This window comes from Labeo rohita, chromosome 9 (genome assembly GCF_022985175.1).
Source record: "Labeo rohita strain BAU-BD-2019 chromosome 9, IGBB_LRoh.1.0, whole genome shotgun sequence".
Taxonomy (NCBI): Eukaryota; Metazoa; Chordata; class Actinopteri; order Cypriniformes; family Cyprinidae; genus Labeo; species Labeo rohita.
In genome coordinates, this window is record NC_066877.1 from 40,629,095 (window position 1) to 40,653,419 (window position 24,325).

Consider the following 24,325-nt stretch of genomic DNA (forward strand, 5'->3'; position numbering starts at 1 on the left):
AAAATGGAATTTGAAAAAAATAATAGGGGCCCTATTTTTGCATGCGAATGTATATTTTTAAATGTATTATTTTATTTGTGTAATTTATTTTTGTAAAGTTATAATTTTGTGATAATGCTTTGATATGTTTGCTGTTTGCATTACTATTTACTTTTTTTCATAGTGTAGCAGTGTTGTTTTGTGCCACTGCTTCGGCAAAGTATCTGTCAAATGAACTAAAATCGAAAGCACAATATGACTTTGCTCAAACGATCAGTTCATGATCAGATGTTTTCAGAGTATCAGAAGAGGGGTGAGTCAGGTCATCAACCTTTTTTCTTTGTTCAGTTTGCACACTGAACATGGGTTAACTTATAGCTCTTATTTTTGAACTCTCAAAGTGCACCAGATTAATGAAGTTAACTTTAAAATATATCAAAATTTTTTCTGGGGCCCTAGAAGGATCCTGATTCACCCAGCTGTGTCTAACAAAATCTTACATAATTATGATGTGATCTCCCATTCACCATTACTTGCCCCTGGTGTTTTGCCCCCAGCCCCAGATGTTTTCAAATCCTAGAAACACCCCCGATCATACTGATATTCGTACTAGCATTAAATAGCACAGTCAGTGGGTAAATTAACTTCTCAGAGACAGACATTCAACAAACACACACACTTGTTAAGCTTTTATTTGCGCACCTAACTTGAATCGCTCTGCGTGTGCCGAATGCTTCGTCCCACGGATCTTATTTCACAGGCTTTTGGCTGCTGTACTTTTATTAACCACCGGATGGCGCGACAAACTCAAAGCTTTGATTCGTTTGCCGAAACAATCGGAGGAAACGCTCAGTGCTTCACGAGTCTTCCTTTGCCCCTCACTACTCTGTAGTTTCTTAACAGCTGAGCTACTGAACATCACATCCGCATAACTGAACGTTTACTTCCTGTGTTCTCGGTACGAGCAGGAGCGAAACAAATCTGAGCGCAAACCCAGCGGAGAAGCGCAATGCGGACTGCAGCTGCTCAGCCATGAACGCGCTTTGCTGCTTTGGAGTTTGTTTTGTGATTGCGGTGCTGGAGCTGTCGGCGGGTGAGTTCATCATGCTGGGTTTGTGCTGTCAAGCTATTCCGAGTGGTTGCATGTGTGTATGAGAGGCTTTTCCGGTTTGGGCAATTTCTATTAAAAAAGACTGAAACAGATCATTTGAAATCATCAAGATTCGCTGTGAACACTCCTCATCTTTCAGTTTGACGTTCAGACGTCAGGGAAATAACGTAACGTTTGCAGGGCTCTCAAGTTCTGGAAAAAGTTTGGAGTGAGATTACTGTTAAGGGAGGAGTATGGAGATAAAATAATGCCATAAAGATTTGCATGTGAAGAGTACGTGTTGTGCAAGTGTACATAAGACTGTAAGCGTAAATTAAATTTGCATGCGCAAGAGAAGCTTTGTAAAACTGTAAATCGCGTTTCAAGCGTAAGAAAAACAGATTTGCAGCATTTTACTGTTACTCGTAAGTGTAATTCATGTGTTGTGAAACTGCAGCTTCATGCTTTCACAAAATATATACGATCTGCATTCTTCCGACTTCCATTTCTCCGCGCTTACACTTTTGGCACGTTCTTTTCGCTAAAATACGGTCAAAAGCACTGTAAGCCTGTGAACAGTGGTTTGCACACGAAAACAACAGTTTAAAGATCTGCAAAACAGATGGACTGCGTAGGACCAATCTGTATGTGTAAAAAACAAACTGTTGCAAATGTCTAAATGACTTGTTGTGTATGTAGGACACAAAGTTGCCGAAATAATCCGATATGTACAGCTCCGTCTTTCTTTTATCTGCGCTTACACTTTTGGCACGATTCTCTCACTCACTGAGTTTTGCAAGCGTGAGGGGGAGGGCGGGGCCACCACCTTTTTCTAGCCAATCAAATGAGACTCTCGCGGACTCCATTTACTCTTATCTGATTGGTTCAATAAACACATCACACGCCAAAACATTTATCTTCATTTAGTTCTCGCTGCCGCTCGCTTTCAGTGGAATGGTACTTTTAATGTACATATACATTAAAATAAATAAATAAACAACAACTTAATCAAAACATGATACTTTATAAGCTGTGTACCATTAGGCTAGACTATGTGTTCATCCTGAATTGTTAGCTGGTGTTAACATTATTGGATTGGTTTGGCTTTACATTGAAATGCATATATATAATATAGCCTAATATATAGCTGATGTTAAACATTACGTGACAATGCTCAACAATAGTATCAGAGTGCTATACTTTTGATAAAACCTTTTTTACTATAACAGTAAAGCTACATAAATCTGAATTTGACGATTTTCCAGATCATGTCTCTGTTTATTGTATTTAACACTCAATTGTATACTTTGAAATTTTTGAAGATTTTGAAAAAAAATTGTAAAATCCCCTTAAATTATAACATGTTAAAGTGAAAAAAAAAATATTATATTCACTATATTTAACCAAATTTTAGTTAAAAAATCTGAGTCGTCCCTGATCAGTAGACAGGTGAAATTATGCATGTTGTTATAAATTACAAATTATGCTGCTAGTACAGATACTAGGCCATGTTTAACACTAGCACCGCCAGGGGTCGCTGTACACCTAAAAACCTCCAGCGGGTAAATTCTACCCAAGCACGACTACCGTTTTTATACGCCTAAAGAACATTTTATTTCAGTGTATTGTGCCAGTGTTTTCATAAAGAAACATCTAAATATGAGATCAGAGTCAGATGAGCCATCAGATGCTGACTCAGACTAATGGCATTTAGTGCTTCTGTGCTCTTCAGCATCCATAAATCGCCTTCTTTTACTAATTTTGACTTTATTTTTGAATCTCAACTGCAAATTCAGTGAGTAAAAGGCGCTGCCTAGCAATGTAGTTACAATTAAAACATAAGTAGCAAGATAATGACAGCACGAAAATATAGGCATAATATAAATGCCACGTTTTTGATCTTTTTTTATCTAAACCATTTTTAGAGGATTGTAAATTACACCATTTTAGTCAGTGACTGGGAGATTTGAATGTTTTATTCAAAGTCTGTTATGTAGGCTACATTTAAAAAACAGCCACGGGTAAAATATACCCCGTGGCAGTTTTAGTATTAAGTATCATCAAAATTACAATATTACAGTAAACTATCATATATTGCCTGTTGAGGAGGAAAAGGACACAGCTCGAAATTCAGTATGAACACACAGCCTGGTACACAACTTATATCGTGTTTTTATTTTATTTTATTTTATTTTATTATTAATGTATAAATACATTAAAGGTACCATTCCACTGAAAGCGAGCGGCAGCGAGAACTAAATGAAGATAAATGTTTTGGCGTGTGATGTGTTTATTGAACCAATCAGATAAGAGTAAATGGAGTCCGCGAGAGTCTCATTTGATTGGCTAGAAAAAGGTGGTGGCCCCGCCCTCCCCCTCACGCTTGCAAAACTCAGTGAGTGAGAGAATCGTGACAAAAGTGTAAGCGCAGATAAAAGAAAGACGGAGCTGTACATATCGGATTATTTCGGCAACTTTGTGTCCTAGATACACAACAAGTCATTTAGACATTTGCAACAGTTTGTTTTTTACACATACAGATTGGTCCTACGCAGTCCATCTGTTTTGCAGATCTTTAAACTGTTGTTTTCGTGTGCAAACCACTGTTCACAGGCTTACAGTGCTTTTGACCGTATTTTAGCGAAAAGAACGTGCCAAAAGTGTAAGCGCGGAGAAATGGAAGTCGGAAGAATGCAGATCGTATATATTTTGTGAAAGCACGAAGCTGCAGTTTCACAACACATGAATTACACTTACGAGTAACAGTAAAATGCTGCAAATCTTTTTTTAAATTTTTTTATTTACAGTTTTACAAAGCTTCTCTTGCACATGCAAATTTAATTTACGCTTACAGTCTTATGTACACTTGCACAACACGTACTCTTCACATGCAAATCTTTATGGCATTATTTTATCTCCATAGAGGAGGCACTCGAGTATTTCCACCCACGCAGTTGTGTCAAATTTTTGCTAGAAGTTACATTTTATGTATCGTTCAAAATTGACCAGCACAAAATAGTCATTTTAACAACTGCTAAATCTGATAAAAGTCAAATTCATGGAAATGAAATAAATTGTTTTATATATTTCAGAAATACAAATGTATCAAAGACAAAAAGACATTTGGCCCCAAACAAACCAGCTTAACAGCACATACACATACAGTAGGACTGCAGAACTTGCCCTCAGCATGTAGCCTATGTTAAGCTGTGTGTGTGTGTGTGTGTGTGTGTGTGTGTGTGTGAGAGAGAGAGAGAGAGAGAGACACAAGCCTACACACTTCAACTTATGAATGGCATTTTTTTATTGCAAGTGTTTTTTGCACTTTTTGATGCCTGGAACTTAACTAGAGAAGCTAGTAATTATGTATTTTAATAACAAAATAAATGCAACTAATCTGTTACAGTTACTGAAAAACAATGTACAGTTAAATTACAGTTACTTATGAAAATGTTAACGATTACAAAGGGGATTACATCTACATTTTTTGACACACTTAAATTATCTATTTCCCAAATTGCATTGACTGGTCTAAAATATGAGACACCAATGTTTCAGGAGTTTAGGACACATGCTTATTTCATAACTCTTTTATTTCCAATTTGGGTTTATGTATATGTTTTCTTTTTTAAGATTAACTGTTTTGTTTTGTTTTGTTTTCTGTGTCCAAGGCATTGTTAGATGACAGTGTTTCCAGTCATAGCTATGAAAGGATTTTTTTTTTCAAAAATGGTATCATAGCTATTAAACTATTTCTTATGATTTTAAAAATCTGTATTTAACCTCAGAATGATCTCAAAGTAAAAAGAGATGCTAAAGTCTGATTTTGTGCTGGCTGTGCTTTAAAATTAAAGTATAATAATCATAATTCAAGTAATGAAGGATGTAGGTCTCACAGTAATTAGTGTTCAGTACTACTGTAAGGTCAAACCTGCCTGCTTTAAAAGTTTAAAAATGATTAACAGCTGAAAACATTCCATAGAATTTTAGAAAAGTAATCAAATGTACGCAGTTACGTTACTTTTAAAGCACTTAAAATGAAAATAGTTACGCTACTTATTACATTTTAAATAGAGTAACTTGTTATCTGTAACCTATTACATTTTCAAAGTAACCTTCCCAACAATGTTGATACATTTGAATTTTTGAAATATACAAAGCAGTTTATTTTATTTGGATAAATTTGTCTGTCTTTCATCAGATTTACCAATTATCTAGTCCTTTCCTTAGTTTCAGGTAGCCAAAACCTAACAGTTAAAGCTGTTGTAGAGCTAATAATATAGCATGTATTTGGCATCAGCTCTTACTATCTAGTGATTAAAAAAACCCCAAAAAAAAACACAACCACCAGCTCGAATGCACAAAACGCTTCCACTACTAATTAAATATTGTGATTTAATTAACGATCAATCCCATGAATATTTCACTTAATGTCTCTTTTCAGGTTTGTTTTCACTAGGAATGTAGCGATATGAACATTTCTGATCATGGTTATAGTGACCTAAATGATCACGGTAATCAGTGTTATCACGGTATTGTTAAAATGTGCTGGAAATTTTCAAAAGGTACTGACACATGAAACATTTCATGAACTTTTGTATTTAAATTGAACAAAAATTTAATAAAACTACTAAACACTTAAACAATAACTTTACCTGTGATGTCTGGATTTTAAATGACAACATGACGGACAGGACTTTATCTCGTACGAAATGTTCAAATAAAACTTTGAAAAGGTTTCGTAAATGGTAAACTTCACATTTTAGCCTCTAAATAATGAAAAGGGTTAAGTCAAAATAATATTTGAATAACAAATGTTTATATGTATTTTGTCTGATTCATCAATATTTCTAGATACCTATCTGAATTGTTTAAATGTATATAACCCACATAAGCTTGTTTTTGATCAATCAGTCAAAATTTACAGCAGGGCACTGCACATTCGGTCCAATTTTTTGGCCAGACAAAAACTGCACACAGGCTGAATGTACATCTAAGTCTGTAAATCCACTGTCTGACACTAGATGACACTTACTGAAAAGCTGAATTGCAGCTGTTTCCTGTAACCTCCGTGGATAAAGCAGCGTTACGATTAAAGAATGAAGTATTACACGGAGCAAAGATGAAAACAAAATGCCATTGAATCTTTTCTTAAAACAGTCAGCACTTTCAGAGGTACATTCATATAAACCATTCATTCATAAATTCATTTGTATTAATCCTTTAGCACTCATTTAAATCCTTGCATCTTTCCGCCACGTTTTCACACAAAACGAAACTACTCCATGTGCATGTGAGACTGTTACCTAAAACTTTGCTTTATGCTGGACAGTGTTTATTTATGTCAGTAGTCAGTCTGTCCGTCTGTCAGTCCAGAGACAGTGTCAGACTGTTTCTGTCAGGCAGAGTCTTATTGAAAATGCACGTTCATTCTCTGCCAGCAGGTGGCGCTGTTGGAACGGCAGTATATGGCAGTTTACCCAGTATCAGCTGTAATCAAACCATTGTGCTTACAGGTAAGATGAAAGGTCGATTCCTTTATATAAACACATCCGTGCCGCATTTTCAATCCTGTATTTAAGATACCCCGTTGGGCAGGGCCGTGATGCACTTTGGTAACCTGACTGGAAACCACAATAGACCCAGGATGTTGCATAATATCGACATGTACATTCTTGCATCTAACCTAAACATATCTGTTCTAAGGAACAACGCGTTCCTGTGTGAACGTGTTTCTTCAGGTGCGCTCTAAAGATTGGTTATTGTTTCAGGGAGCTGTACGACATCAGTTGAACATTGACATCTGCAATCACAGTTACATGCAAATACAGACTGTGGAAGTGAGTTTTTGTCATTGTATGTGCTCATGCACATACATGTGTATGCTGTCTGTGTGTGTCCAACAGGATTTGGAGATCTGAGGCCTCCTGAGAACGTCCGCATCGACTCGCTCAACACCCGTTATGTGCTGCGGTGGGACTGGCCTCACGAGACGGCCGCCAACCAGACCGTCACCTTCACTGCGCAGTATATAGCGTAAGAGCCTTCATATGTGTCTGCTTAATGCACGCGCCCTATGTGTCCGTGCTTATGTAGGATTTTGACTGAATCAGCTATTAAAAGTGAAGAGGAAAGATGTACAGGTCATGAGACATCACACACACCGTAACTGATAGTTTAAACAGATTTAGGCCGAGCGCACGATCACGGTCTATAGTGTGACACAACATCACCGCAGCTCATGGCAGTGTCTCTGATCATGTGAGTGCTTCCTAAGGTCTGCTTTATTTTTCATCTCAAAATACTAAGGAAAATATCTGCATAAAAAAAACTAGGCTTACACATTTTTGAAACATCAAAAGTTTTTTCTCCATATTTCTGATTATTGCATTTTGTCCGGATGTTTTGTTTTTATTCTCTCTGTTCTCAATATTACTGTAATGCAGAAATGAGTGAATGAAAATCTGGAAAAAAGGCAGTACAACAAATACTACCAAATGCATTATTGATATAGTAATGTATATAAAATTTGCATTACAGCTGTAAGAAACGAGGGAGAAAAGTGTTTGTGCTCAGGCTTTATTCACCACAGATGAAGCCAAAGGAGACACGAAGGCCTCGTCAGCACAGCACATATTCACCCTAGTCTATACAAAGCACAAGTACATATGCAAATCTTCATGCTGACAGATGTAAATAATCATATAGTCGTAATATACATATGACTGATTACAGGGTTTCCGCGGAGTCTTAAAAAGTCTTAAAAAGTCAAAAATTTAAAAAACGATTTTTTAGGCCTTAAAAAGTCTTAAATTCGCTGTTCTAGGTCTTAAATACTTTTTCACAGGTCTTATTTTTCCGATGTCCATGTAAAGCTCATTTTAATTCTATTTCTGTCTTTGTTGTTGCTTGGCTGATTCCGTGGTGTTGTAGTTTTTTGTTTCTCTAGTCTAAGTATAATTCGCTGTATTACGACTACAAATGAGACCAACATGCAACAGCCAATCAGCTTTCTGTTATTGGCGCGAGTCTCTCTCGGGAGTGTATGTTACCTCAGACGTAAAACCGAGTTTACGTTTTAACTATGGGGAAGTGCAGGTTTAGCGATACTTGGCTTGAAAAAACTGAATATAAGGATTGGTTAAGGCCAGTTGCTAACAATGCATGCATTTGAAGCATACTGTTTGTTATGCAAGAAAGCAATTAAACTGGGAACGTTAGGTGTACGAGCCCTATCGTCTCATGCAAAAAGTGAGAAACATCTGACTGCAGTGAAGGGTCTTGAGCAAACGACAGCCATCAGCCAATTCTGCCAAGCATCTGTTGGCTCTACGCTGCCGAGGCAAGGCCCACACTGCAGCTCCGCAACCCCCGCGAGCGACCTCCGTGTCGCTTTTGGGTCAGAGCCAACGCTAAGAGCAGAGGTGCTCTGGGTCCTCCACGTCGTAACTAGACACCAATCCTATAGTGCGAATGAGGAAATCGGTGAATTGTTTCAGACAATGTTTCCGGACTCTGACATCGCTAAATCATTTAGGTGCGGGAAAGATAAAACGTCTTACATTGCGCGTTTTGGAGTAGCGGATTTTATCAAGAGAGACCTTATTTCAAAAGTGACCGGACCGTTTGTGCTGATGTCCAAAATGAAGCAACTGGACTTGCACGTACGTTTTTGGGAAAGCGGACAGGTGCAGTCAAGATACTTAGGATCCCAGTTCATGGGGCATGCTACAGCCGAGGACTTAATGAAGCACGTGAAAGTAAGTAAATGTTTTATTTTGCCTTTTTTATAGTTTTTATTCTTTTAGAATAATTAGGGTTACCTTTTCTGTTTTATTAAGTGGATTGTTATTTATTTTGCATATTGTTTATACTACTTTCCTTTGTTAAAACTATTTAAGAAATAGGAAAATCTGTCAAGGGTCGGGTATTTGAATATAAGTATGGGGACAATAGTGTTTAATAGTGTATAATATAGACTTACATGGTTCAATGGGCATAGTAAAAAGGTATGGACATTATACACAATTAGTAGAAAAGGGCAGGGTGGCTGCATTCACATTATAATGCCTGCTTACTCATTTCTATGTTAATTTTAAACTATAACAGAAGTAAAAAATATATATATGTCTAAGTGACTAGGAATTAAATTGTCACATTTTTCTTTATTTTTCCTCAGGAGTGTGTGGATCCCCTTGACCTAAGAAATCTGGTGTCCATTTCAATGGATGGGCCCAATGTGAATTTTAAATGTTTTGAACTTTTCCAACAAGAGCTCGCAGGAAGGTATGGAGGTTCTCAGCTTGTTGCTGTGGGGAGCTGTGGACTCCACACGTTACATAATGCAGTCAAAAGTGGCTTTTCCATATGGCAAGTGGAAAAACTACTAAGAGCCATGCACACATTATTCCATAATGTGCCGGCAAGAAGAGAGGACTACACTGCTGTGACCAAGTCCATCATCTTCCCTTTATCTTTCTGTGGTCATCGGTGGCTTGAAAACCAGCCTGTTATAGAGAGGGCTCTGGAAGTTTGGCCATCCCTTACAAAGTATATAGATGCAGTGAGAAGAAAACAACTACCAAACCCTGGGACAGCATCTTTTGACACAGTGGAGGATGCCATGAAAGACACACTAACAGAGGCCAAGTTACACTTCTCCTTGACTGTTGCCAGGCTTTTCAGTCCCTTTTTGAAGAAGTATCAAACAGATGAGCCAGTGATGCCCTTCCTTAGCAATGACCTGGCTGAGCTGATCAAGGTAGTGATTTATATGGATAGCTCTGTACATTATCAGCACAGAACTATTGCTACTTCTGATTAGGCCCAATATACGTATACACTTTGTTAATTGAGAATAAGTAATTTCCTAAACTTTTATTAATTAGAAATATGATATGAAATATGTGGCTTTGTTTTTAGAAATTGGGGCACAAGATTCTTAAGTTTACTTTTTTTTTGCAGAGTCTCCTGAGACGCTTTGTTAGGAGAGATATCCTACAAGACATCACCACACTGCAGCTAACCAAACTGGATGTGGCTGACAAGAACAACTGGCTCCAACCAAAGGATATTGACATCGGCTTGGGTGCTGAGTCAGTCCTCAAGGTAGTGTAGTAATTTAGAAAGATACTTTTTCAGCAGCAAATATCATTTAATTGTACAAATTATGACCGTTTAATTCCTCTGTCTAGAGCAGAACAATTGTTGAGCTCAGAGTCCTTGAGTTTAAAAGAGACTGCACGCAGGGACTTTCAAACATCGTCAGGAAAATACAGGAGAAGAGCCCTCTCAAATATGCTACAGTTAGGCAGATGGGGTGTCTGAACCCCTCTGTCATGTTCAGAGACCCAGATAAGTGCAAGAGGCAGATGAAATGTCTTGTTCAGACATTTCTGCAAGACAAGCAACTGAAAGGAGGTGTTTCTGCTGGTAGGAATAGTTCAGAATAGGTTTTTCACAAAAGTAAGAGGTCAGCACAGAGACTTTTTTTTTTTTTTTTTTTTTTTTAAATATTCTAAGTGCTGTTAACACAATCTGTTATGGCCAAACCTTTTTTTTTTTTTTTTTTTTTTTTAAGGTTTCATTTCACACATCTAATAGCATTGCTTTTGCAAGTTTCTCCTTTTCAGTACTTATTATTTGTTGTGAGCACTTTTTCCTTTTATGTTTTTCTAGTCAGGATAATATTTTTGAGTGCAGATCTGTTACTTTTGTCATGTTCATGGTGCACCTGTTCTGTGTGCAGTAGCTGGCTTGGTGTTGAAATAACCTTTGTTGTTATCCACTGTTAACAAAAAACGTAGTGGTTCTGCTCATTAGAACCATGATAGATTGTTAATATATTTTAATGATGTATTGTAATGATTTATCAAAAATACATTTTTATCTTTCACTTGTTTTGTCTTAGGGGATGTCATTCTCCAACAATTTGATGCCTTCCTGTCTGTCGAATGCAGAAGCGAGGAGTTTGTCTCTTTCCCACCAATGCAAATGTCTTCCTAAGCAGTTTCCTCAATAACTACCCAGAGCTTTTAGCTTTTTACCAGAAGCTTCTGATTTTGTCTCATGGACAGGCCACTGTTGAAAGAGGCTTTTCTGTTAATAAAGAAATAGAAACCTGCAACATGCAAGAGGACACTTTAGTAGCACAGAGACTAGTATGTGACTATGTCACCCGACATGGGGGTGTTACCAAAGTTCCCCTGACAAAAGAACTCTTGAGTTCAGTGGCATCAGCCAGAACCAGGTACCGTCTCTACCTTGAGACAGAGAGAAAAAAGAAAGAATCTCTTGCACAGGGCCAAAAGAGAAAGGCGGCAGAGGATTGCTTAGAGGAACTAAAAAAAGGAGGAACACCTTAAAAACAGTTGCTGAAAGTCTTTCTAGAGATGCAGACAAATTTGCAGAGGAGGCTGAAGGCAAGGCTGGCAGTAAGATGGCTCAGCTAATAACTAAGTCAAATGGTGAGGAGGGCCAGCAAGGAGAAATCAGCTGAGCTCAAGAACATTGAGGAGGAGATTCTGGCCAAGGGAGAAGAGCTGAGATTAATGTAGCACCCACACGCACACACACGTGTGTGCATACACACTACAGATTTGTGCTAAGCTGTTTGTATGTTGTTGTTGTTGTTGTTGTTGTTGTTTTTGTATTTCAACAATTCATCTAACCGGTTTTCAGCACTGTTGCAATAAATGTATGTAATCCTGCTTTTTTTTGTTTGTGTTTTTGATGCTGTGATATAGGTCTTAAATTTAATTCATATTGGTCTTAAAAAGGTCTTAAAAAGTCTTAAATTTGACATTATGAAACCTGCAGAAACCCTGTGATTAGTGCGCCCTACTGTATAGTAGGATGTAGGCAGGGGCTTGACAGACACAGAAGTAAGTAAGTAATGCTTTACTGACAGATCAAGTGCGCTCACCTCATCCTTCCCTCCAACAGAGAGCATCTCTCGCAGAAATACGAGCACTGGAAATCGGTGTGTGTCAGTGTTTTGGAGCATCGCTGTGATTTCACTGGAGCTAAACTGCATTACCTCAACTTATATCAGCTGCGCGTGCGGGCCAACACGTCACGACAGTCCTCTGGCTGGGTCCAGATTGAATTCTGTCCTGAAAAACATGGTGAGACAGTTGTCTGTCAGTCCGTCTGTCTGTCAGTAGTTTGTCAGTGTGTCTGTCTGTCAGTCAGTAGTCTGTCAGTCTGTCTGTCCGTCAGTAGTTTGTCTGTCAGTAGTCAGTCTGTGTGTGTGTGTCTGTTCCTTATGTTGGGGTTTGATTCTGCTCTGCTGACCCCGGATCTTTTCCTCTGCTCTCAGCTGCTGTAGGTCCTCCGTCCAGCGTGAAGCTGAACCCTGTTGAAGGAGATCTAGAGATCATCATCCGCGACCCTCTGAGCAGCAATAACGAGTCCATGAAAATTCTGCTGGACGACAAGCTGAGCTACCTCATCCAGTACTGGAGGCGCTCTGAAGATCCTCAGGTATCTGTGCTCTCGCACAGGTTTCCAGCAGTGGCTGCGTGTGGATGCTGTCTGAAATGATTAAATGTAGATAATGAAAGTGGCACCTGCTGAGGAATAGTAGAAGCTGTGAACACAGTGGCATTTCTGAGAACGAAACTGAAGAAATCTTGAAGTGCTTTAGTGACAGGACCACATCCTGTAGAAAGACTGGGGTTTTGATCTCAAACCAGGTTCTTCTGTCTCCGAGTGCTTACAGATAAAACTCTTGTCACACACACTGGGCTCCGATAGTCTGTGAACATGTGGGAATTATTCCTTTTTTAAAGCTCTAAATACAGTTTTGGGACGTTGTAAAATGAAGAAAAAATATATTTGCTGTTTTCAGTAAGTGTGTATAAAGTAAATAAAGCATCAGGCTATGTGCCACAAAACAAAATATATTCACAATAATATTTATATTTAATAGGCTGGAATAATAAGTGAAGCAAAAGTGTAGTTTATAGTTATTTCAGAATACCGGATTGCATTTACTAATGTTAACAGACCTTTTTTTAAGCTGTGACTGGCGTGTTTTGCATGCAGTGTTAGTGTTTTACTGGCACTGTTGGGTGACATCATTTCCTGCTCCGACTGTCCCTGCAGATGGCTAAATCCCAGAAGGCGAAGGACAGTGTGGTGACACTGACTGAGCTGGACAGACAGACGTGGTACTGTGTGAGAGCTCAGAGCTGGTATTTCGATACATACAAAAAATGTAACAAGAGCAGTGTCTTCAGCGACACACACTGCATACGCACTAAAGGTCAGCAGCTCTGTCTCGTGCACACACACACATATACTGAGTTTAGAATGCAAATACACACGTTGTTCAGTGAAGACACTGTTGTGAGTCAACATCATGTCTGATAACAGGTTGAAGAAAGTATTTGTAACAAGCAGCTCCAGTGACACAACTTAACCTCAAACATCCGGCACTCGTTTTAAATAATTAACTTGGTTGTTCATCCACATTTATGAGCATTCATAACCTCATGTAAGGATGATGTTACATAAGGCAGAGTCAGTGCTCACGATGACACGTGAATCTTCCGTCAGACGAATGAGTGACATACAGTGACATTACGACTGAACGCCGTGTGTGATTTCAGGTCGGATGCCGTACTGGCAGATTGCCCTGTACATCCTGATTATTCTGCTGCTGTTATTCCTGCCGCCGCTGCTGTACTTCCGCTTTTACAAGATGTTTAGATCCACCTTCTGGCCAGCCATTCAACTCCCGGATCACATTCAGGAGGTACTGAACATTTATGCTCTGTTACCTGCTTCAAATTCATCTGATATCCTAAGGTTTTGAATACATTCGATGCGTCTCAGGTCAGTTTCTGCATTTCAGTAGTTACGCGTAGATGAACTGTTTGTCAAAATATGTTTATCAGCTCTGATTCAGATCATCAGCTCATTAGGAAAGAGCTCCATGGGGAGTGGGGAAGAGGCCTATGTGATTAGTTATAGGTTTGGATAAACTCAGAGGGCCAAACACTATCACTTCAGTCTTTGATTCATTCAGATGGAAAAACTGGCTGCCATCCACTCCTTAATATCATTAAAACAACTAAAGAGGGAGCGTGGAGCCAAACTGACCCCCACCTGTAAAGGGAGGTAAAGCTGAGTGTCATCAGCATAGAGATGGTAATATACATTATGTTTCTGACAAATATCAGCCAGAGGAAGCATATAGATGTTAATACTGGACCCAAAATAGATCCTTGAGGGACCCCACATTTCATTATAGCAGAACAAGGTGAAAAATTTCCTAATTCCGTAGAAAAAGTTCTCCCCAGAACTTTTTGCTAATGCTTAAATAACGCTTTAGGTTTGTTCAAAACACCAGGCGACAGCTTGCCAACAGACACACTGACACATCTTGCCCACTTTTACTATGGCTGCTGCCTAACAGTCGACCAAACGTTAGTCAGGAAGAGACTTAGTTGACCAAAATAGCATTAGTCTGGTGGTGGTCTGTGGCGAGCCTTATGCGTAACCATAAAGGGTAACGTAAAAATTTCACTCAGATCACACACCTGGCTAAAGGCCTGTTTAAGAACAATGACTGTAACGATAACTATATTTGCGTCCACACCAGCGGAGGATGATGATCTGTTCAAGCACATCTGCCACTTGAGCTTTTTAAAGCAGGATGCTTTCTGATTGGCTGCCAATGTTTTCATTAGCTAGGCCTTAGTTAGATCCCAGATCACTTCAAGAAACAGAAAAACAAAGATGGAGAAGTTAATCACTTGTTGTTAAAAAAGCAGTTCACTTCCAGAACAAAAATTTACAGATAGTTTACTCGCCTCTTGTCTTCCGAGATGTCCATGTCTTTCTTTCTTCAGTCATAAAGAAATTATGTTTCTGGAGGAAGACATTTCAGGATTTCTCTCCATATAGTGGACTTCAATGCTGCCCTGCAAACTTCCAAAATGTAGTTTAAATGCGGCTCCAAATGGCTCTAAATGATCCCAGTCGAGGAAGAAGGGTCTTATCTAGTGAAACAGACGAGCATTTGAGGTTAAAAAGTATAGAAATTGTAATTTTATTAAAAAAAAACAACATTATTTTATGTTCATGAGAAGGGTTGAATAAGTGATGAATAGTTGCTTTGTTTTTTCTTTTTGAAGACCAAAAAGAAAATTATTCAAAGGTACACAGTCTGAAATCATCTACACATCCTGAAGATTTCAGTCCACTTTAACCTTTCATGGTGACCCCACATTATTATTAATGGAGAAAGCAAATCACAGATGTGTCAAATAAACAAAGGTCAATGTCATAAAGAATGACAAGTGTGTGTGTGTCTACCAAACATTATTCAGACACCAGATATAAATTTTGATATTTCTTTATTAGTGTGTGCAGGACACTATAGTTCATTTATGTACGAAATAAAGTAAACTGTGACACATTACACCCAAAAATTCTTCATACAGTGGACTACCGGTAAAATTGATAAAAATGTGGGATCAAAGATTATTCAGGCACTTTGACCTGACCATGTTTTGCGTACGTTTTTTTTCTGTAATTGCTAATGTGACCTTTTTACACCACAGACAAAATTAAGCATTGCTTGGTAACTGGTCAGCAAAGTGAGTAAATGATCATGGCTGGATGAAAACCAGGTGTAAACAGAGCCTTGTTCTTGGTTTGGTAATCTACAAACAAGACTGACTTCTCTCTCTCTCTCTCTCTTCAGCTGTGGTTAAGTGACTCAGAGAAGCCGCAGCTGCTGGCTCCCGAGTCTCGGGAGTCTGTGTGTGAGCCGCTGGTCATGGTCCGTGCTGTGCTGGACGCCGAGGAGGTGGACGAGCAGAGCTCGAACGCCGAGGATCAGGACTCCAGCACGCACGGCCGACACGGCAGCGGAGACTCGGGCGTTTACTCCGCAGAGGAGGACTCCGGTCGCAGATCCACCTCACACGCTGACCTACAGATGAGCGTCACCAAGCACAGAGGAGAGCTGCATGATGGGACGCTGCAGCAGCTCTGTGCTTGAAACGGTCAACGGATGTCAGACGCACGTGACTGTGGCTTTTTGCAGCTTTGCCTTTCTCTCTTTAAACATCTGTCAGCTTATTGTACATGCAGAGACTGCAGCACTTTACTACCTTCCTACTTACCTGGTCATTAAAGCAGGTTCTGTGATGAGTAGTAAATCTCTATCACGTGCGTGCAGCCCTAGTTTTCAACATTTCAGCCATACTTGTCATTTCTGTATGTTATCGTGCAGATTTCTTATCATTCTTATAGAATCTTAATTCATTATTGTCACTTGATGTCTTATTTTGTTAGCTTCAACAACAGCAGTGTTTAAAGAGAATGAACTGTCATTGTTCAGTTTGACGGTCTTCTCATGTTGTTGTGCCTTTGCAAAGTTTGTTACCTTTTTCAGTGTTTATACAAATGTGTTTTTATATGTATGCATTCTGTACATTTTGTAACAAGATATTTGAGATTTTGCATTTTAGTTTTATAAAGTAGGGATGCCCGATATTATTGGACTGATATCGGAATCGGCCGATAATGGCTTTAAATGTAAATATCGGCATCGGCCCCAAATGAAAAATTATGCTGGTATGTCTTGCCGAAAAGAGGAATATGTTAACTCACATGTGCTGAGGGTGTGTTAGGGATTAGATCATGTCAGCAGTGTGGCTCATTCCTGAAGCAAAGTTTTGCCTGAATGGTGAGTAGATTTACTGTTTTGGATCGCTGCATTCAATGCAGAGAATGCACGTACATGATGTGTTCGGTACATGGGCGTCGGAAGCAAAATAAATGTGGGTGGGTCCTCCCCCCCAAAATAATTACTGGAGTATATTCCATTTTCTGTAGTCTGGTGCCTTTTAATTAACGGCATAGGCCGCCTTGCTGGAAGGGGTTATGTATATTACCTCTGCGGACTAACGTCACAACATTACAAAAGACGGCCGTTAAAACACGTTTCCGGTGGCGTAAGTGGTAAAGCTAGAGACTGGCTGCAAAAGGAAGTCAATCCCATAGACTCCCCATGTTAAAATGGCCAACTTCACAGCAGAAAAAAAAATGTTTACAGCCTGGTACAAAAAGTGGTTTTGGTCTATATCGCTAATTTTGCCCTTCATGTCAACTGTGAGGGGGGGGTGAATTTTTTTATAACTCATCCGTTTCATTTATATTAAGCCTTAAAGTCCTGCATAATTTAGGGCGTGGCCATTTAAGTGACAGGTGGATTGCCGCTGCTGTCACCACCGTCGCGCTAGGCGGGCGTGGTTTCACCGACCAGCTCAACCCACGTCCCGCCTATTTGCCCATTTTCGATTATCCGGGAGTGACGTGCAATGACACGATTCCAAGATGGTGACGGCCGACTCCCGCCCACTAAGAGCTTCAAAAATGCTCTTCAGAAACCTATGGGTGACGTCACGGACACTACGTCCATGTGTTTTTTTTGTTTTTGTTTTTTTACAGTCTATGGTTTATACGCATGAGCTTATTCTATTAGCGCATTCATCATGTGGAATGGATTTGACTGATGGCGCTCTAAAAAGTAAACAGACATATTCGCCGAATTAGAGACGGTAAAAGTGGGTGGGTCCTGTCCCACAGATATTCACAGATTTGACTTTTCAGGATCAGTAGCTCATGAGCAAAACGTTTTTCTACACAAATGATGCCTCTTTTCTTTCGTAGTGATGTAGAAAACAAGCTACAATCGTGTTTTCCTCCAAAGAAGATTTTCTCCGCTCTCTATAAAATATGTTGACCTCAATGCGCTGGCGTTTAAGAGACAAGTCCAAAGGGACTCAAAAAATGTTACTAGTAAAATGCTCAATAACTTCACTACATTAACACACTGTACTTTCACCAGTTCAAACATCCCTGCTCTCCTGCTGGTTATACTTCAACACTCATTTTTAAAATGATTGCTTTTGCACATTTTTTATGAAATATTATTATAAAAAAAATAATAACTTCACTGTGACTGGACATAATAGCTAATAACTTTACTGCAGTGGTTTTCAAACCGGTCCTACGAGTACCCCTGCCCTGCACATTTTGTATGTGTCCCTCATCTAACACACCTGATTCAACTCATCAGCTCATTAGTAGAAACTGCACAACATGAATTGAAAGTGTCTGATAAGGGAGGGGTAATGTGCAGGGCAGGGGTGCTTCCAGGACCGGTTTGAAAACCACCGCTTTACTGTAAAACACTGTACTTTTACCAAATGCAGTTCACACATCAATGATCTCGTTCTGGTTTTACTACAACAGTCATTTTGAATATAGTTGCTTTTATACATGACGCAGAGACGCAGAGGAGCGATGGCATCGAATTCAAAAAATGAAACAAATTTGAAGGATAGGTCTCGTGGAAATCGAACTGGGAATGGATCGGAGACTTCAGGAATGGAAGATACAGGTGAAGAGGAGGGTGATATGGAAGTAGGGTGGACACAGAGAGAGAGAAGAACAGGTAGGAGGGGATCTAAAAAGAGGAAAAAGGTAAGGAAGAAGGCTTAGTAGTTTGTTAACTAGCGATGAAGAAGGGGATGGCAGAAACAAGGTCACGATTGGATTGAGGATAATATTAAAACTGAAAGAAGCGGTGGGACTTTCAGGAGTTAATCCTTGATGAAACACGAGTTGAGGAGACTTGTTGGCGAGGTAGTGTTTGCAAAAGTGCTTTATTGATAGCTTGCATTAATGAAGAGCAGGAAAACAAAAGTATAAAACCAAAAACAGTGGGAAAGCAGACGGTGTTGAGCTTTAAGACTGTAGGACAGAAGTCATGGTGTGATAAATGGTGTACTGACAGGAGTTACTATGGAGAAATTAAAAAGAAATCTAGATGGTGGAAAGGTCATTGATGCAGTCCGTTTACAGATGAGTAGAGAAGGGAGAAGAGTGGATGGTTTATCCGCGCGTCTACAGTTTGAAGGTTAAGAACTGCCAGAACAAATTAAGATGGGTTTGATCAGCTACCTGATCAGAGAGTATAAAGCCCCCTCCGCTGAGGTGTTACAACTGCCAGAGATATGGACATACCGCATCAGTGCGTAAATCTAAAACAAAATGTGCGAGATGCGGAGGGGAGCATGACTTTGGGAAGTGCGGTGAGGGAGTAGAAATGCTGTAATTGTGGAGGTAGACATAATGCTGCTTGTGGAGGATGTGAGGCGAGGAAAGGGCAACAGAGGTACAACAGGAAAAGGTAAAGAATAACCTAACTTATGCTGAGGCTGTGAAGGTAGTGAATGCTAGAAGTAAGTGAAGTGGGACAGAAAGATTGGTGTATGGGAAAAGAGATGACGGTACAGGAAGATCTGATGAAAGGGGGTTAATAGAAGCTACAATGTTGGTAAATAAGAAAAGTTTTGTGCTCTTTATGCTAGAAGTAATTAACTGTACAGCCCAAACAGAAAGAAGAACCGAAAAGATACAGATAATTCTCAAGGCGGCAGAAAGATTTCTAGAGATAAAGGGTTTGAAATGTGAAGATATTGGGAAAAGTTTTAGCACAGAATTTCAGTCAAGCCAGGAGTTATGGGTTGGATAGCAGATTTATGTTAATCATCTTACAGTGGAATGCTGGAAGCCTCTGTGCTAATGATCAAGAGTTTAAAGGATACGTAGGTCAATTGAAGGAGAAGCCAGATGTTATATGTATACAAGAAACTTGGCTAAATTCTAGAATAGATTTTGTTTTAAAGGGATATATAAGTGTGAGAAGGGATTGTTTCAAATGTGTTGGGTGGAGTTATAAATTGGGAGGTTTTAAAGAAATGCACAATTGGGAGTGATCAATTTCCTATAGTCAGTACAACTGTAAATAATGAAGATAGGAATTTAAATCAGGGAATATCAGGAAAATGGAAGTATGAGGAAGCTGACTGGGAAAAATTCAAAATGGTGAGCGAGGAAGGACTGAAATTGAATTGGAATTGAAAGGATATATACAGAGCTTATATCAGTCATTCATAATGCTGCAAGTGAATGTACAGGAAAGAGAGTGGGAAAAATAGTCCCATGGTGGAATGAGAAATGTACAGTAGCAGTTAGAAGGAAAAGGAAGGCATTCAAAATACTGAAGAGAACTCATAATTGGCAAAACATGATGATATATAAGACAATTCAGGCAGAAACTAGGAAAATAATAAGGGAGGTAAAAAAAAAAGAGTACTGGAGATTATTCTGCGAAGAACTTGGGAGAAGTACGGCAGTAGAGGAAGTGTGGAGTATGATTAAAAAGATGAGTGGAATCAGTAGCGATTATGACTATCCAGTGTTAAGTATGGGGGCTGACATTGCAGTATGTGATAAGGACAAAGCAGAATTATTCAGGAAAGATTTGTCAGAAGGAAATAGCTCAGATAATTTGATAAAGGAAAGTAAGGATATGAGAGAGCAGCTGTTAATTTAATATCCAAATATAAGGGAACAATAGAAGGCTACAAATAGCCCATTAGATGCTCTGTTCTCATTTCCAGAGTTAAAGCGAGCATTAAAAACACTAAGGCTTCAACCCCAGGACAAGACGGAATGTTATATTAAAAAAGTTAAGTGATGATTCTTTGAGAATAATTCTGGAATTTTACAATAGGGTATGGGTGTTACCCCAGGGATGGAAAGAAGCATTAATAATCCCCATAAAGAAAAAAGGTAAAGATCCTAGTAATCCCTTAAATTACAGACCAATTGCTTTAACATCACATTTATGTAAATTAATGGAAAAAATAATTACAGATCGACTGAAATAATTTTTTCTCTCCATGTCAAAGTGGATTTAGACGTGGAAGAGGAACAATGGATTCAGTTATTAATTTAGAATCAGATATTAGGAAAGCTTTGACTAATAAAGAAACAGTGGTAGCAGTTTTCTTCGATGTTGAGAAAGCTTATGATATGTTATGGAAAGGTTTGTTGATTAAATTAGATCAATATGGAATAGGTGAAAGATTATATAATTGGATTAAAGAGTTTTTAATTTAAATAAATATTAGGGTAAAGGTCGAGGAGTATATATCAAGGAAAGGAATTATTGAGAACGGTACTCCGCAAGGTAGTGTCATTAGTCCTTTGTTATTTATAATTATGATTCATTTTGTATTTGCAACAATAGAGAGAAATATTAATAAATCATTGTTTGCATATGATGGAGCTTTGTGGCTTAGAGGTAGGAATGTCAAGAACATTGTTAATAAAATGCAGTCAGCCTTACTAATGTCACACCCCTGTGGATTGTTTCCGTAGTTTCTCCTTGTGTATGCCCTTATTTGGTTGTTCCTGTTCCGTTTTCAATTATTACGTCGTTTTTTAATCATTCACACCTGTCTTCCACTGATTAGCCTGGTTATTTAAGTTTGGTTCTGTTCCCTGTGTGTTTGTCGGTTCTTAAAGTCTTGTGCGTTATGTTTACGTGTGGATTCCCCGCTGTTCCTGTTCGTTCCTGTTCCTAGTGTGGTAAGTGTATGTTCCGGATCTCCTCGTTCCTACTCCTCATTTCCGCACACGACGCCTGTGACAGAAGAACTGACCAAAAACAAGATGTTCTGAGCTGAGGAATTTCTGATGAACATTCAGCAGGTGGAGAGGCCGTTGGAGCAATATGTGGAGGAATTCCTGAGCGTTTTACACCTGGTGAGTTGGAGCGATTCGATGATTAACGCGTGTTTTCAGATGGGGCTAAATGACGACAAATTGTTCTGTTCCGTAACTCCTGAAGATTGCCTATCAAGTATGTCCTTGCTCTTTGTCATTCCAACTTTCATGTCGATGTGGAACATTCCCATCTTTCCCCCATCTGTAAACACGCGGCCGCTCCAGCTCACCACCAGCCAGCGTCCTCCACGTGCTGCTCGAACAAGCTCCCTCCCTCCGGTCCTCCCTCGCTCACCCCATGTTCTCCAGAGCTCCTCTCTCATCCTCAGCCCAGAACCCACGGCCCGCTCCCGGACTCCAGCCACGGCCCCGCGCTCGAGTAAGCCTGCGACAGCCCCGCGCTCTGGATTTATGGCGTCAATATGGCAAGCCAGATTTACCATAAGGACACTATGGACCCATTTGGATTGCTTTTTCTTTCGTCTCCGCTGGTCTCATCCAGTCCTCCCGAGCTCCCCCCCAGAGCCTGCGCCTCCAGAGCGCCCTCCTGAGCCTGCGCCTCCCGAACGCCCTCCTCTGTCAGCGCCTCCTAAGCCCGGCCCAAGCTCCCTGACCCGCCATGGCATCCAGGACTGTATGCCCCACCGTGGCTCCCCGAGCTCCCTGACCCGCCATGGCTCCCTGAACTCCCTGATCCGCCCTGGAGGCATACCTCCTTTCCCTCCTGTGTCTGCCCTGCATGAGCCTCCAGGGCGCCCACCCCCCCCCTCCCTGGTGTATTTGTTACGGGGAGTAATGTCACACCCCTGTGGACTGTTTTGTTGGTTTTTTTCCTCATGTTCCCTTATTTGGTCTTTCCTTTTCCGTTTCTTGTTACGACGTCATTGTTTAATCACTTACACCTGTCCTTGTCTCATTTGCCTGTTATACAAGTTTGTTTCAGTTCCTTGTTTCTTGTCCGTTCTTAATGTTGCTTCTTGTTAGTTTCTGCCGTGTTGGTGTGTGGTTTCCCTGCTGTTCTTGCTTGTTCCTGTTCCCTTGTTTGGATTATTCTATTAAAACCCTGCTACTCCTTCCCGCACACGACCCATGACACACCCCTCCTGTCTCTCTGTGAGGGTCTGAAACAGACTGGTCTGCACTTTCACAATGGACAAAGCATGGGACTGCACATTTTTGTTCATGATGCAGCTTAAACTATTATTATTATTATTATTATTATTATTATTATTTTATTTTTAAATCACTCATCCATGTTTGGACATCATTGTGTAAAGATCTTTCTCTAAGCACTCTGGAAGATATAAGGAGTCTTTGTTTTTTTTTTTTTTTTTTTTCCATATTTACTGTTACCTAAAACTATAGTAATTGTTTCTGTGTTTAAGTGCCTTGTTGTTGTGTGTTTTTTTTTTTTTTTTTTTTTTTAATATTGAGTGTTACATATAGTCACATATTTTATTACCATTCTCTTTAAAGTAGGGATAAGTTTCTTTTATACAACTGTTTGAATGGTGTGTGTGTGTGCTTGTTTATAGGATTTATCAATACAAACATTTGTACGATTATATGGGTTTTACACTGCTATAATTACATAAATGATACATAAATGATTACAAAAATTACATAAATATTTCTTGAGTCATTGTTATTAAAATACAAACATAGTAAATGTTTTATTTAAAATGTAAATATACAGAAAGATTTGTGTGATTATCTAGGTATGTAGTTTGTACTGTAAAAAATCATTACTCCTATGGAATGACACCATAAAACATTACAAATCAATATATGTGTGTGTGTGTGTGTGTGTGTGTGTGTGGTTCATGTACCCCTTGTTGTGTGGTAATACAGTACATCAAATGTTTTAAGCACAATTTGTCTCCATGATCATAACTGCTTCTTAAATTATACTAAATTATGTTTTGAAAATATAATGAGAATTAAAAAAAAATCACTATGTCTATAGAAAACCTCCATAAAAAATGATATCATGGTTGGGGTCCACAATATCCCTTATGGTTTGACTTGTTAAATAAAAAGGTTTTTATTTTGACATTAGTGTTTATAAATTTACATGACAAACGTGACTTAGGACATGTCTACATGAACTTACATGACTACATGATTTTATATTTCATCTGATATTTCTTACTAGAGGTTTATTGATGAATCAGTATTTTGAACAATGGCCTCTGTGCTAGCCATCCTTTGTGAGGAAGCATCACAGCAGGCGCCCCAAAGGCGTTGTGGTTTCTTGCCGACACGGTCGTGTTGGAAGAAACACATGCGTTGCCCGCACACAGAATAACCTGTTGTGCATTTTAAACAGAGCAAAACATCAGGATCTGCATCTGGTGCAAAACTATGACCCATATGTGAATTTCATACTATGGTTAGTGTGGCAAACTCACAATTAACGGTACTGATAGCCTTGTGGGCAGCATGCTAACATACAGTGCCGTTACGCTATGGGCGTCCCGAGTTCGAATCCCGGCTCGAGGACTTTTCCCGATCCCACCCGCTTCTCTCTCTCCCACTTTGTTTCTTGTCAGCTATGATCTGTCCTATCATAATAAAGGCAAAAAGACCAAAACCTCCCTCTAAATGTAATTATAAAACGATGTTTTATAACATTTATTTGCTAAATTACTA

At 39.3% G+C, this 24,325-nt stretch overlaps 2 protein-coding genes across 4 annotated transcripts; both read left to right on the forward strand.

Annotated features, from left to right (window-relative positions):
- Window positions 1-823: 823 nt before the first annotated feature.
- LOC127170691 (interferon alpha/beta receptor 1b) lies at window positions 824-16,892 on the forward strand. 2 transcript variants are annotated; one of them, XM_051118861.1, is made up of 8 exons: window positions 824-1,072; window positions 6,511-6,585; window positions 6,976-7,105; window positions 12,014-12,195; window positions 12,390-12,553; window positions 13,178-13,337; window positions 13,684-13,829; window positions 15,786-16,892. In XM_051118861.1, exons 1-8 carry the CDS (start codon window positions 1,012-1,014, stop codon window positions 16,083-16,085), a joined length of 1,218 nt encoding a protein of 405 aa, XP_050974818.1. In that variant the 5' UTR covers window positions 824-1,011; the 3' UTR covers window positions 16,086-16,892. The 2 variants fall into 2 exon arrangements, with proteins under 2 accessions (XP_050974818.1, XP_050974819.1); XM_051118862.1 differs by having other exon boundaries at window positions 6,514-6,585.
- Window positions 7,112-11,642, forward strand: LOC127170690 (uncharacterized). Of its 2 annotated transcripts, none has more exons than XM_051118860.1 (4): window positions 7,112-8,829; window positions 9,249-9,830; window positions 10,034-10,177; window positions 10,980-11,642. In XM_051118860.1, exons 1-4 carry the CDS (start codon window positions 8,230-8,232, stop codon window positions 11,088-11,090), a joined length of 1,437 nt encoding a protein of 478 aa, XP_050974817.1. In that variant the 5' UTR covers window positions 7,112-8,229; the 3' UTR covers window positions 11,091-11,642. The 2 variants fall into 2 exon arrangements, with proteins under 2 accessions (XP_050974817.1, XP_050974815.1); XM_051118858.1 differs by lacking the exon at window positions 10,980-11,642 and adding an exon at window positions 10,264-10,572.
- Window positions 16,893-24,325: the final 7,433 nt, after the last annotated feature.

Excerpts from the sequence above, each read along its gene's own strand:
- LOC127170691 (XM_051118861.1), top strand. The coding sequence starts at position 1,012 with ATGAACGCGCTTTGCTGCTTTGGAGTTTGTTTTGTGATTGCGGTGCTG. Across the intron at positions 6,586-6,975 it reads TCAAACCATTGTGCTTACAG|GATTTGGAGATCTGAGGCCT; the intron begins GTAAGATGAAAG and ends TGTGTCCAACAG. Across the intron at positions 12,554-13,177 it reads GGCGCTCTGAAGATCCTCAG|ATGGCTAAATCCCAGAAGGC; the intron begins GTATCTGTGCTC and ends CTGTCCCTGCAG.
- LOC127170690 (XM_051118858.1), top strand. The coding sequence starts at position 8,230 with ATGCATGCATTTGAAGCATACTGTTTGTTATGCAAGAAAGCAATTAAA. Across the intron at positions 8,830-9,248 it reads ACTTAATGAAGCACGTGAAA|GAGTGTGTGGATCCCCTTGA; the intron begins GTAAGTAAATGT and ends ATTTTTCCTCAG. Across the intron at positions 9,831-10,033 it reads ACCTGGCTGAGCTGATCAAG|AGTCTCCTGAGACGCTTTGT; the intron begins GTAGTGATTTAT and ends TTTTTTTTGCAG.